General features: G+C 42.6%; 1 protein-coding gene across 2 annotated transcripts in view; it reads right to left on the bottom strand.

Annotated features, from left to right (window-relative positions):
- Positions 1-938: 938 nt before the first annotated feature.
- The window catches only part of LOC132407347 (procollagen galactosyltransferase 2-like), a 293,400-nt gene continuing 280,843 nt past the window's right edge, over positions 939-13,495 (bottom strand). For both annotated transcript variants that reach the window (XM_059993706.1, XM_059993707.1), the window contains 2 exons: positions 6,226-6,485; positions 939-2,817 (listed from right to left, as the gene is read on the bottom strand). In XM_059993706.1, coding sequence (XP_059849689.1) covers positions 6,245-6,485 — 241 coding nt within the window. In that variant the 3' untranslated portion in view covers positions 939-2,817; positions 6,226-6,244. The remainder of the gene's footprint in view (positions 2,818-6,225; positions 6,486-13,495) is intronic.

The following is a 13,495-nucleotide window of genomic DNA, read 5'->3' as shown; positions in this document are numbered from 1 at the left end:
TTAGCACTTCTGACTGAAGATACCACAGGGCAGCTGCTGCCTCTCAGTGCCAGAGATACAGATCCATCCTGACCTCAGATACTACCTGCATGGCGTTCTCCCACTCTCCCTTTGATCTCTGGGTCAAGTTTCCTCCCACATCTCAGACACACACAGGTTAGTAAGTTCATTAGCCACAATTGTCCCTGCTATGTAGAATCTATGGGAAGTTGAGGAGAATGTGGGGAAAATTGAAAAAATAGGATTAATGTAGGATTAAGGTAAACAAGTGGTTGATGATTGTTGCAGAGCTAATGACCCAAAGGACCCGTTTCTCTACAAACTGATGTTTAAAACTGATTCTGCCTTTTCTTTAACACTCTCATTCTGACTCACCAATCATTGAAGATGGGGTGTGCTTGGGACCTAAGCGTCCTGTTAAATATTTAATTACCCATTACCATTTATAATTAGCTCTGGCATAATCAGAGTCTGATCTAATCTGGACCACTCGGCTCTGCCTACTGCGTGCTGCTTTGTGCATGTGATCCAGCTTGTCTAGGTTAATGTTCCAATTTTAATTAAGACTGGCGTTGCACTCAGCATGCCTATCTGAGCTCTTCGGTGAACCAGGGTTCATTAATGAAATCTTTATCTAGAACCTGTTTGAGAAATGTTGCTCAAGCATACAGCCCATAAGACATATGAGCAGCCATGGCTGATTTATTATCTCTCTCAACCCCATTCTCCTGCCTTCTCCCTGTAACCTTTGATGCACTTACTAATCAAGAACCTATCAACCTCTGCCTTAAATATACCCAATGACGACCTCCTCAGCCATCTGTGGCAATCAATTCCAGATTCACCACCCTCTGGCTAATTAAATTCCTCATTAGTCTGCATTTGGTCCCCACGCCTCTAAACTTTTCCAGTCCACACACAGGAAAAGGACTGGTGAAGAAGATGAAGAAAACAAATTTTTAATTTATAATGACTTTTTAAAAAAATCAGACCAGCTGAACAGTGTAAAGTGTGGTGAAGAAAATATTGATCTGAAGCACAACAGTGATACACCCAAGGAAATGCTCCCATTTCTAAGGTTTACAATGAAATGCAGTATACAAAGAGACATACTAGACAACATTACTGATTGACCAGAAGGGTAGTTTTACTGCTTCCCTGCTCCAGTTTAGAAACTCTGTCTTCTGTAGCACTGGTTGAACTTCTGCCCACTTCTTGATAGACAAAGAATGACCAAAGTTGCAGCAGGGAGCATGAGAGCACGGAAGCCGTTTGCCCAGTTAAGATTAAATCTCTAAAAGGCACATTATGTCCATCGGAGCTCACTCTGCAGCTCATGCTTTTGTCAAGGCCCATTTCAGTACCTGGATGCTCCTGTTTGTCACTGTCCAATCCGTGAGCTTCACTTCTCTTGCCTTGCTGACAGCTGTGTGTATATCTTTCTCATTTTCAACCCGATAAGGGTTTAACCTGAACGGTATTTCAGGCACACCCTTTCTCTACTCAATACGAATGGTGTCCTCTTCTAAATAAAATAGTTGGAGTTTCTTCAATCTTTGAACCTCCAACCATGGGAGGAAAAGCAACAAATGGGAGGAGAAACAGCATTTAATTGTAACCAGTTAAACAAAATGACATAGCTGGGAATCAACTTTGTTGGAAAGATCGCACTTCTATTTTTATGTTGGCTAGAAGCATTTTAAGAAAGAAAACAAGACAACATTTTGAACTGCTCATCTTCTCACTAAAGATAGTGAATAGGGGAAGGGCTGTTTTTCTAAAGTTGAACTTAAGCTTAATGTTTATTGTTTAGAATTCAATATCGAGAGCATGGACCAATGGAAATATTGAAGTCTAGAATAGTCTTAAATTGTTTGGTTGTCCTAATGAGCTTCTTTTACAGTCTTCCCAGTAACACCTGCAAGGTGTGGTTTGTCCGATCACAGAGGAACTAACCTTTCCCAGTATCTGCACATAGATCTCTATCTCATGAACTCCATGCTGCACCAAGAATGCCTCTGCTGCCATCACTATGATAGCTAAGATTAGATAATTCTGAAACTCTTGAATGCATGGATTACAACCACAGCAGGAGGTGGCCGTTTAGCGAAGACTATGGAGCGAGGGCAGATTTATTTTGGAATGTGGTCTCCAATGTCTTACAGCTTCGATGTTTTACTACCTGGGAGTTTCAAAGAGTTGCTCACCCAAATCCACTGAACAGTTGAATGAAATAATGCACAGAGAATGCTTGCTCCACTCAGCCTGCACTTGACATTGAACTCATATTGTCCCTCTTACAGTCTCATGTCAGGGCAGGGCAAATCCTCCCTATACCTAAATGGCCTTTACATCTTAACACCGGGAGCACACAGGACCATTGGAAAGTTCCAACAATCTTCTTCAAGCACAGGCATTCCCTTTAACATTGTTTGACTACATAATAGGAGTGAGTTGTGTTTAGGTCAAGTATGGCTTTTGCAGTTCAAAGGTCTTGAAGGATCTATCTACTCATACAATATTTTGCTTGCCTTGTTGATGAGTTGGATCATTCTAGTTTGCATATTATTCAATGCTTTGTCTGTAAGGGCTGTTCCTTTTATGTAATGGGTGCCACCTTCATACTACCCGCAGTTAAAGTGCTGAGGTGGGACTGAATAATTTTTCTGTTCGTCCTAGGTGTCTCTGTCTAGCTGTGTGGCCTGCATCTGGCAGATGAGCTTTGATAGAACTTCACAACTTTGCCGCTGGACGACCTTCGTTCATTATTGGGTAGTTCTGTCAGTCCGAAACCAAATTCCTGAGAATGTTCACTTTCTGAAAATTGAGAAAGTAAAATAAGAGATTACTTTAATTAAGAGGGAAATTCATTCCTTTTATGAAAAGATCTTTTTCCTCTTTGAATTCAGCGGGTTAGGCTTCTGTGGAGGAAAATGGACAGTTGATGGGGATCCTTCATTGGGATTGGGAATTCTGACAAATATTTATTCCTCAGCTGACATCAACAAAAGCAGATGACTTGGTCATTATTATCATCCTGGTGTTTGAGGTACTGTTTCTCCTGCAGTATAAATGCCAAAGATTTTGCTAGAAGGCGATCAACCTAAAATTTTAACACTCTTTTCCTCTTTAGATGCTACCTGGCTTGCTGAGCTTTTCCAGCATTACTCTTTTATTATTTGAGCACTATAAAGTACTTCTGGACACCCTGGTGTCAATCTTCTTGCCTCACTGAAGCTTTTCCATAGCTTAGAAACTGAACTTCTCCTCTGCCACACTGGCAGAGCGACTAACAAATCAGAGTGGAATGTTTCTAAGCATTTGTGCAGGTGAATGGAGTCAGTCCTTGTTTAGGGTCTCAGCCCAGATTGTTGACTGTTTGGGGACGCAGCCTTACTTGCTGAGTTCCTCCAGCATTTTATCTGTGTTGCTCAAGATTTCCAGCACAAACCTCTTGTGTTTATGAAATGGTGTCAAGCGACGTTTTGGGCCAGGACCCTGAATCAGCACTGGGAAGGAAGAGGAAAGATTGCCGGTATAGAGTGGTACGGGGTTAGGTGATGAATGGGCGGGATAAAGGCTGGTAGGTGACAGGAGATGATGGGCAGATAGAACCAGGTGGAGGGGAGGGGCAAATGTTGGACAAAGGCCAGTAGGTGAAAGGTGTTCTCTCAAACATACTCACCTGTCCACTTTGTTTTATTTTTCCTTTATTCACACTTCCTGTCACCTGGTTCTATCATTTCCTCTCTATCCTATCTGCTGTGTGAGGGCAATCTTTCTTCTTCCCTCTGTCAAGATGCAGGGTCTTGACCTGAAATACTGATTTACATCTCCTGCCGCCACAGACGTTGGTTGTCTCATTGAGACCTTCCAATGTTGCATTATTTTCCCCTGCATATTCTAGCAGCCAATGGAGGCTGGAGGACCGGTGACCTGTCCTGGGTTGGAGGACTGTCTGTGTGTGAGTGAGTGAGATGGGTGAGTGGGTGATTGGGAGGGAGGAAAGGGGCTTTGTTTGCTGCTGTTCTGCTAAACATTGTGGGCATGCTATGTTGGCACCAGAATATGTGGTGACACTCCCCCCAGAACATCTTTAGGTTGTGTTAGTTGTTAATGCATACAATGCATTTCACTATGTTTTGTTATACATGTGACAAATAAATGAAACTGAATCGACAATTTATTTTGTCCTTTTCTGTTCCAGTTGCAGTTCCCATTGGGCCATCAGGGGGCACAATTGCAACTTATCAAGTGAACTTAGCCAAATAAGCATTTACAATGCTGCAAGAAATTCATAATCAGCGGTCACTTCATTAAATACACTTCTACACCTGCTCGGTAATGCAAGTATCCAATCAGCCAATCTTGTGGCAGCAAGTCAATACATTAAAGCGTGCAGACATGGTCAAGAGGTTCAGTTGGTCAGAGCAAACATCAGAATGGGGGAAATAAGTTGTTCTGCGTGACTCTGACTGTGGAATGATTGTCGGTGGCCTATGGAGTGATCTGAATATCTCAAACTACTGATATTCACACACAACAGTCCGCAGAGTTTATAGAGAATGGTACACATTGAGCAGCAGTTCTGTGGGCAAAAATACCTTCTTAATGACAGAGTTCAGAGGAGAATGGCCAGCCTGGTTCAAGCTGACAGGAAGGTAACTCAAATAACCCCACGTTACAACAGTGGCGGGCAGAAGAGCATCTCTGAGTGCATTATTGTGTCAAAACTTGGACTGGATGGGCTACAGCAGCAGAAGGCCACTCTGGGTTCCACTCCTGTACCGGATAAAGCAGCCACTGAGAATGTGTTCAAGAAGGATATCTTTAAGATTAGAAGGGGAAAAACTGTTAGAATTAGTAATGCAATTTGCAACAGCAGGACGTCAGAATGCTCTGCAGGCTACTGAGGAATGATTATTGTTGTAATGTGGAAGGCATGATGGTCAATTTATGGACAGCAAAATCCCACCAGTACCAGTGCAACAGGAAACTAAGTTTATTAGTTGTGGAGTAAATATTAGCATTGAGGAGAACAACACAGCGCTTTCTCACAAACACAAGAAGATCTGCAGATGCTGGAAATCCAAGTCAAAACACACAAAATACTGAAGGAAATCAGCAGGTCGGGCAGCATCTTTGAAAATGAATAAACAGTCGACGTTTTGGGCTGGGACCCTCCATAGGTCCTGACCTGCTGAGTTCCTCCAGCATTTTGTGCATTTTGCCACAGCGTTTTCTCACCTTCGGTACCCACCTGAGAGAGCAGGTGAAACACTGGTTTACAACATTACCTAAGTGCCAGGTTGTTTTGTCCACACTCCCTCCACTCTGCACTCCACTGTTGCAGGCTTTGGAGCAGCGATCTCTAACTTGGGCGTGTGGGCCTGCACTGTGACCCCATGCATTGTTAGGAAGGGTGGCTCTGCTCAGATGACACTTATCCTTGTGTTTTGCAGTTTCTCAGCTGCATATCCATAGTCCAACAAACATCTGCAACATATGTTCACTGTGTAACTGAAAGATCTAGGCTGCATGCCAGGAGATCCCTGGGAACACTGGAGATCAAGTTGCCTGACACATATGGTAGCTTACCGATTATAGCTATTGCATCCTCATTATCCACCAAAAATAACACAGCTCAGTAACTCATTTTCTGAGAATAGATGTTATTTCTTTATATTTACAGGAAGACTGAATTTAATTTGGCTTTTTAAAATATGGGTGAACGGTCGATTCAGTTCATCTAAGCTCATATACAACAAAATGACAAGACACAGAGATTGCGAGGTTGAGGTTCTGTGCGGGTGGCTTGCTGGTTAGCAGTTCTGCCAAGCCAGGAAGCTGTGGGTTCAAACCCCATATTGCAGCACTGAGGGAATACAGAACTTTGGTAGTGTAAAGTTGGTGTGGAGTTCAGGCTGTGTTAAAGCCCTTCGGGATGAGTGCAGCAGATGCAGGGAATTGAACATAAGACTATTCTAGATCTGCATTTGCCACATGAGCTATTGAGGCAAAGAAACTTTACCCCCAACTATGATGGAGGAAGGGTTTGTTTGGCTGATGAAGGGTTTCGGCCCGAAACATCGTCACTACCTCCTCCCATAGATGCTGTCTGGCCTGCTAAGTTTTGCCAGCATGTTGTGTTTTTATTTATTTCCAGCATCTGCAGATTCACTCGTGTTGCCTATGATAGAGGAAGGGTTTGTTTGGCTGCCTTACCTTACACCGACGCTGAAAATTACAGTTCATCTCTTGACAAGGACCCAATGGACTGACGAGAGGCTCCTGCCTGCGAGGCCTTCACTGTTTTCTGAGAGCCACTCCAATCCGTCTTCACCAAGTCATCATCCCAAATGGTGGAGGTCTCAGTGTCGCTGAACCATTCAGGATCTCCAGTATAGTGGGTGGGGTATACAAGGAGAGGGTTGACAGAAAAGGCCAGCAGGTCTCGTTTGGAGTAAGCTTTCTTGTATTCTTCACTGCAAGAGAGATACAAAATGATATTTGACAAATTCGGTGTCATGGACAGTGCTCTAGCTGAAAGGGGTGGAAATGGGTCTGGCAGTCATTTTGTACAGATTTAAGATACTGGAAAAGGTTGAGTGATCACATCTTCTCCATGCCTACCTCTGCAGCAGAGTGCCACACAACTTGCTCAGGTGGTCACTCTGTGTGCATGCGTGCGTGTGTCTCAGTCCCAATGTGGGGTATGACAGAGGAGGCTCTGAACGTGTTAAGGGATTCCGATCACTAAGAGAGGTGGAAACCTGCGGCCTGGGAAGTTTCTCTACCGGAGACCCAAGTCCAAGAGTCTCAGTATATCATTCAGGCAGCAGAAGAGGTAAGGGGCTCACAGTTGAGCCCAATCCTGTGAAGACCTCACCGAACAACCAACCCATGCAAAGACACGGCATTCTACCCGTTACAAAATATAGCACTCCAAAATTACAGCAGAAGCACACATTACACTAGTGTGACTATACTCCAAGAGTATTTTCTGCCACAACAGCATTCTGCACCATGATAAGAACAATATTGCGAAAGGATTTTGTTGTCTTGGAAATAATTCAGGTGGCCTGATGCTGCCTCAGTATTGTACAAACCTACACCCTTTCAATTTCCACATCAGGTTTGACATTCCATGATATTGAGTGCAGATGTGTTCTGTCTGGTTTATCTCATCACTCTGCAATGTATCTGCTCACCATTGCGTTAAACTCAAGAACATTAAAAACCCAGACAGTTGTTCTGTTTCTGTGCTTTGACAATTAACTCAGGACTGCATTCCACTCTGCAGCCAACAATAACATGAGACGAGTATGTTCCAGTCACTTTTTATGTGGATCTGCACACTAGCTGAGGAGTAGAAGGCATTACATCATTTTGTAAGTTAGTGTAAGTTGTTTGTTGTGTAAAGGCCGGACACATAACATACATCCCCCAGTGGGAGATATATAATCTACTATGAAGAACAAGAGAATGGGATGTGCACGCTAGATACTTCTACTTGCTGGGCTGACATCATGCTGATTTCAAATATACACTGCTGCATAATTACTTTGTTAACTATCATTCAGCAAAGCAGCGGTTTCTAACATGACAGAACCTTGACTGGAAAATAACATTAGTGCTTTCACCCATGAGCCAAGTTAGTTACATATGAGGGCCAATTCCAGTTCTTTGAGAGAAGTTACTCACCACTTCAATTTTCTGCCTAATTTTCCTTAAAGGTGTAAGCAGTACCTGTGTTAGTGCACATGTTCGTCACAGAGTCATAGAACACTACAGCACAGAAACAGACCCTTTGGCCTATCTTGTCTGTGCCAAACTATTAATTTGCCTAGACTCGTGGACCTGCACTCAGGCCTATTCAAATTTCTCTTAAATGTTGAAATTAAACACGCATCTAACACTGCCACTCAGCTCGTTCCGTACTTACACCACCCTTTGAGTCAAGATACCCCCCCCCCCAATATTCTCCTTAAATATTCCACCTTTCATCCTTAATCCATGACTCTAGTTCTAGTCTCACCCAACCTCAGTGGAAAAAGCCTACTTGCATGTACCCTACCTATGAAGATCTGTGTTTCTACAAGCCAATGTACATCCCTTCGAACTAAATATATGTCACCTTCATAGTCTATTAGTCAAACTCTTAATGCAGTAAGAATCTCAACCAACAAGTATGGTCTTAAAGCCAGAATCTGTAGGATGAGTTGCAACATAAGGATTTTTCACTACATTGAACAAGGTCTTCTTTGCAAAATTTGCTTGAAATTGGCAGGAAACCTCAGAGAATTTTAACCTGACAAATTGTGTTAGCTAGAACTCAAGCTTCTGCGATCCTCTGGGTTCCCTTTTGATTTAAAAAAATTGTCAAAGCCAGGCCCACTACAAAATTGGTAGTCTTTTAAAGGTTTGTACATTTTTTAAAAAATTTATATTGGAACTGGCTTCCATACTTGGAATAACTAGACATTATGTTACTATGCAAGTATAAAGCATTTTTAGTAATTTAAGAGTATGTTAATTGACACAGGACAGACAATAGTTAAAAACATTTATTCTTTTGTGGTAAACCCATTTTTAGATGCACTAAGTGAACATTCTTAAATATGTCAATAAATATTTAAATAAATAAATGGCTCCTACTTGCATTGATTTATGACAGATTTTGCATTCACTAATATCAAAGGTGACGAGGTGGAGATACGTCTCTACCAAAGGAGGTGTCAGCCACTCCTTCCCTCCATTAGCCTGCAGGTCACCCTTTAGCAAGGCGTAGAACCTGATTAATACCCCCAATCAGGGTCACCTGAACCCTTGGGAGCTGGAGGTGGATGGTCGTATGAGCAGCTGGTGCGTATCACAAGTCCTGGTTATACAACCACTGACGCCACTCCGAAGAGTGTTGATAAAGGATGGGGTCATCTGTCTTGTAAAGACACTGCCCAGAAGAAGGCAATGGCAAACTACTTCTGTAGAAAAATTTGCCAAGAACAATCTTGTTCATGATTGCCCAAGTCATAATACACAGCACATAACGACTGAGTGAATCATATCAAAATCAGCAAAGGCAGAAAGAGGAAGAAAAAAAGCTTCTTAAAATAGGCACTCGAATCAAAAGCTGGACTCAAAATGGAAAGTCTGTTCCAGGATTTCTGATTGTGTTGCTGTGCATTGCGCTCAACAGGGCAAAGTGAGATGGGGGGTGGGGGGGGGGGGGGGTGTAGGGCTTTGCGGCATTTTCCACCGTCGGTATAGAAGGGTGTAGAAACAGGATGCAGTGGGGAACCTGTAGTTGCAGTAAGCATAATAGCAGGCATTATTGATCAAATACCTTCCTTCCAATGAATCAGAATCAGCTTTATTAGCACTTGTAATATGTGAAATTCTTTTTTTACACCAGCAGTGATTCCAGAATTGTGTTGAAACCATGATAGATCCTCAGAGATGTTGACACCCAGGAACTTAAAGTTGCCTTTCAAAAGTCATAAAATTACCATTAATTACAAAATAAATAAATTGTGCAAACATAAGGGAGTAACCGAGTGGTATCCATGGGTTTATGGACTGTTCAGAAATCTGATAGCAGAGGAGAAAAAGCAGATTTTGAATTGTTGAGTGAGAGCCTTCAGGCTCTTGTGTCTGCTCCCAGATGGTAGTAACAAGAGGGCACATCCTGGATGGTGAGGATCCTTAGTGATACACACCAGCTTCTTGAGGTCCTCGATGATGGGAGGATTGTGTCTACAATGAGAGAATTAACTGTGTCTACAATGTTCTGCAGCCTCTTGCGATCCTGTTCATTGGAGAGTCCGTACCAGGCTGTGATGTAACCAGTCGGAATGTTCTCTATCATACACGTACAGAAATTTGCAAGAGATTTTGATGGCATCCAAATCTGCTCTACTTCCTAATGGAGTAGAACTATTGGCATGTCTCCTTTGTGATTCTAGTAACTTGCTGAAACCATGATAGATCCTTGGAGATGTCGACACCCAGGAGCTTAAAGTTGCCCATCCTTTGTACAGCTGGTGTGTGTTCTCCTGATGTCCCCTTCATGAAGCCCCCGGTCAATTCCTTGATCTTGCTGATATTCAGGTGTGTTGTAACACCATTCATCCTGCCAATCTACTTCACTCCCGTACGCCGTTGCTGCCAATTGAGATTTTACCAATGGGAGGAAAGGAATGGCAACAAAAATGTGGCAAAAAGGTAACAATAAGAAAGCAAACAATATAGTTAGAAAATGCACAGGCACTATAAGATTTTATAGTTATTACAGGTATAATGTGATGGAGGGCTATGGTCCAGGCACAGGTCAATGGGACTAGGCAAAATAAGTTTAGCATGGATTAGATGGGCCAAAGGACCTGCTTCTGTGCTGTAGTGCTCTACGACTCTATAATGGGACTGGTTTAACACTCACTAAAGATAAACGTGAATAATTAAATTTGACCACTGTCAGCTTCACTCTAACATGACCTTTCAGTATCCAGTGTGGAAGTGTATGCCACTGTTTCTTTTGTAGTTCTATACAAACGACCCCTCAAGAAGTTGGAAAATATCAGCCCGAACAGCAGACAGGCCTGGATCAGGTGAAGTGCCACAGATTTCCATTCATTCTTTTAATTGACCAGCGCCTCTTCAGAACACTCCCTGACAAGCTTCACAGAATACTATAACCTCGTTGCCATTCCAGCAGCTGCAGGAATATCACACCATTAGCAATTTATTTTCTTAACACCTGTGCTTTAGAAAAATATTTAAGGAACTCTGTAATTTGAGCTCCCTACCAAGAAAACTTCATTATAAAAGTATGGTTCATAACCAGCCTGGAATTGATCATTCGTCTGGAGATTCAGCCAATTTGTGTAATGGAGATGACTTGAGTTCAGCTTTCTGGCACAGCCAGGTGAGACAGCAGGCACCTCCTCAGCACAAGGTAATGGGCATGAACATGAGCATTTGTTACATTGCTTGCTTTCATGTGGGTGATGTTTGATATCTAAAAACAGAGCCGAAAGACTGAGCTCTCTCCAGCTGGTTAACAGGCGAATATTCACTCTAGTGCTAAATTCTATTACTCAATAGCCTCCAACGTCAGGGTTCAGAACCTTCCCACCAGCACATGCTGTCAGGTTTATCTAGAGGTCTCTCCTCATTTCAGATTCTTACAGTAGATTCCTGATTCCTCCAGGGCATCTACTCATGCTGACGGATGCCTTGGAGCCAGTGCCTCATAGGCCATTTAACGCCACAAGACCCCTGGAGACTTGATCCGATCATTTAAAGCCAATTTATTGCTGTTCTTCAATAATGAATCCAACCATGACAGGATGGCCTCATACCTTCAATCCGTTTGAACCTTCTTCCTTCAGAAATGAAGACAACAATATCCTGTTCTAGAGCAGTTCCACCATCCCTTCCCCAAGCTTTACAACAGAGCATGAAATTAATGGACATGACTTCCTTGGGCGAGGTAGTAACCAATGAAACATTTACAACACTCAAACTACTCGCTCACAAAATTGAAGGAGAAATCTCTTAAAACATGCTACACCATAAAAACAGTGAACAAATATTACAGTCACATTCACAGTTGCAGTGTTTTATAAAAGCTGTGTATTTATTTCTCATTTTTTCTCAGCACTTCCTCTGTGCTCTCCCTGATCCTCAACTCGTATAGCGGCCAGCTTCTCTTGAGAGGGTGAATGGGGTGCAGCATCCATCCATTCCTCTTGTACTGCAGTACACTTATTCACTGGGAATGTCAGGTTATATGCAATATTTTCACTCAAGGAAATCGAGAACGAGTGTACGAAGAGCACTTGTCAGGTGCTAATGGCACCTGCCATTGGGATCCCACTCCATTAAGTTCTGGAACAGTTATTATCCTTCAACCACTGGGCCCTTGACACAGAGTGGTTAACTTCACTCACCTCAACACTGAACTGACTCTGCAACCCAGGGACTCGTTTTTAGGGACTCTACAACTCATGCTCTTAGTATTTATTTATCACTTTGTATTTGCACAGTTTGTCTCCTTCTGCACAGTTTTGTTTGTCAGTCTGTGTGTGCAGTTTTTCACTGATTCTACTATACAGTGGTAATAAAAAGTATTCTCCCAGCCCCTTGAAAGTTTTCATGTTTTATTGTTTTACAACATTTAATCACAGTGGATTTCATCTGGCTTTTTTTGATACTGATCAATAGAAAAGGATTCTTTCAAGTCAAAGTGAAAACAGATTTATACAAAGTGATTTAAATTAATTACAAATATAAAACACAAATAATTGATTGCATAAGTATTCACCCCCTTCAAGTCAGTATTTAGTAGATGCACCTTTGGCAGCAATTACAGGCTTGAGCCTGTGTGGATTGGTCTCTATCAGCTTTGCACAATGGGCACTGCAATTTTTCTGCATCCTTCTTTATAAAACTGCTCAAGCTGTGCCACATTACATGGGGATCATGAATGAACAGCCCTCTGGAAGTCCAGGCACAAATTTTCAATTGATTGAGATCTTTTTTTTATCGTGAACAATAGCCAGATCAGAAATACTGATCAAGTCAACTCGTTCCCAAAGAGAACTCTGATAGGCCAATCAGATGGTTCACTGCTGTTCAGCGACAGAACATTAAAAAATCATATGTACACTTAAGAAACATTAAAAAATATTATAAATACTGGAGTCATGGTGATCATGATGAAGTCTGCTGGAGAGAGACATGTATACACATGCTATCCTCCATAACTCAGAGAGATTGAAGAATAAGGTTACAGGCTGTCAAAATCTGACAGGAGCACTTGGAACTAAAAACTAATCCCTACCGGGAGAAAACAGCACCTGATCTTTCTGCACTGTTCTCCAGCAGTTTAAGGACTAAATCCAGCTGGAACATAACTCACAAGTGCTCCTGAAAGTCGGGTATTAACCCTACCCGCCAAGTATTGCCATCCCAGTCCCCTTCGTGATAGCTTATGAAGAAGCACGTGACTTCCCTCCCAGAGATGATGGGTGTTTGTGCACTCGACTCTTGAAGGCTTGCACCCCATCATCTCAGATGTTTCCAACCACAGCATCTGGAATGCTGTTCCAAATTCTGATAGCACAGTGAAGGAAGCTTCTGTCCAGTGTGTAGGTTCTCGCATCAGGCATAGAAACAGCATGAGCAGGCATAGATGAACTTGATTGTGTGGTGCGCCGTCTCTCATAAGATGAAGGCAGCGTGGCGCGAAGGTCTGCAGGGCTGTGGCTGGTGTAGCACAGTAGCTGCAGCAACCTGCCGTCTGTGGTGTAAGCTACTGATGGTTAGCTTCTCACGAGCTGTGGCTTCATCTACACCTATAATCTGGACTCTGATTTGGCCACTCCTGGGCATTACTTTGTTGCTTTTAGCCATTCCTGTGCAGTTTTAGCTTTATGCTTGTGGTCATTGTCTTGCTGGAAAACAAATCTCCCAAGTCGCAGTTCTCTTGCAG

The sequence above is a fragment of the Hypanus sabinus genome, chromosome 18 (genome assembly GCF_030144855.1).
Source record: "Hypanus sabinus isolate sHypSab1 chromosome 18, sHypSab1.hap1, whole genome shotgun sequence".
Classification (NCBI taxonomy): Eukaryota; Metazoa; Chordata; class Chondrichthyes; order Myliobatiformes; family Dasyatidae; genus Hypanus; species Hypanus sabinus.
This window is presented reverse-complemented; position numbering and strand designations above follow the sequence as displayed.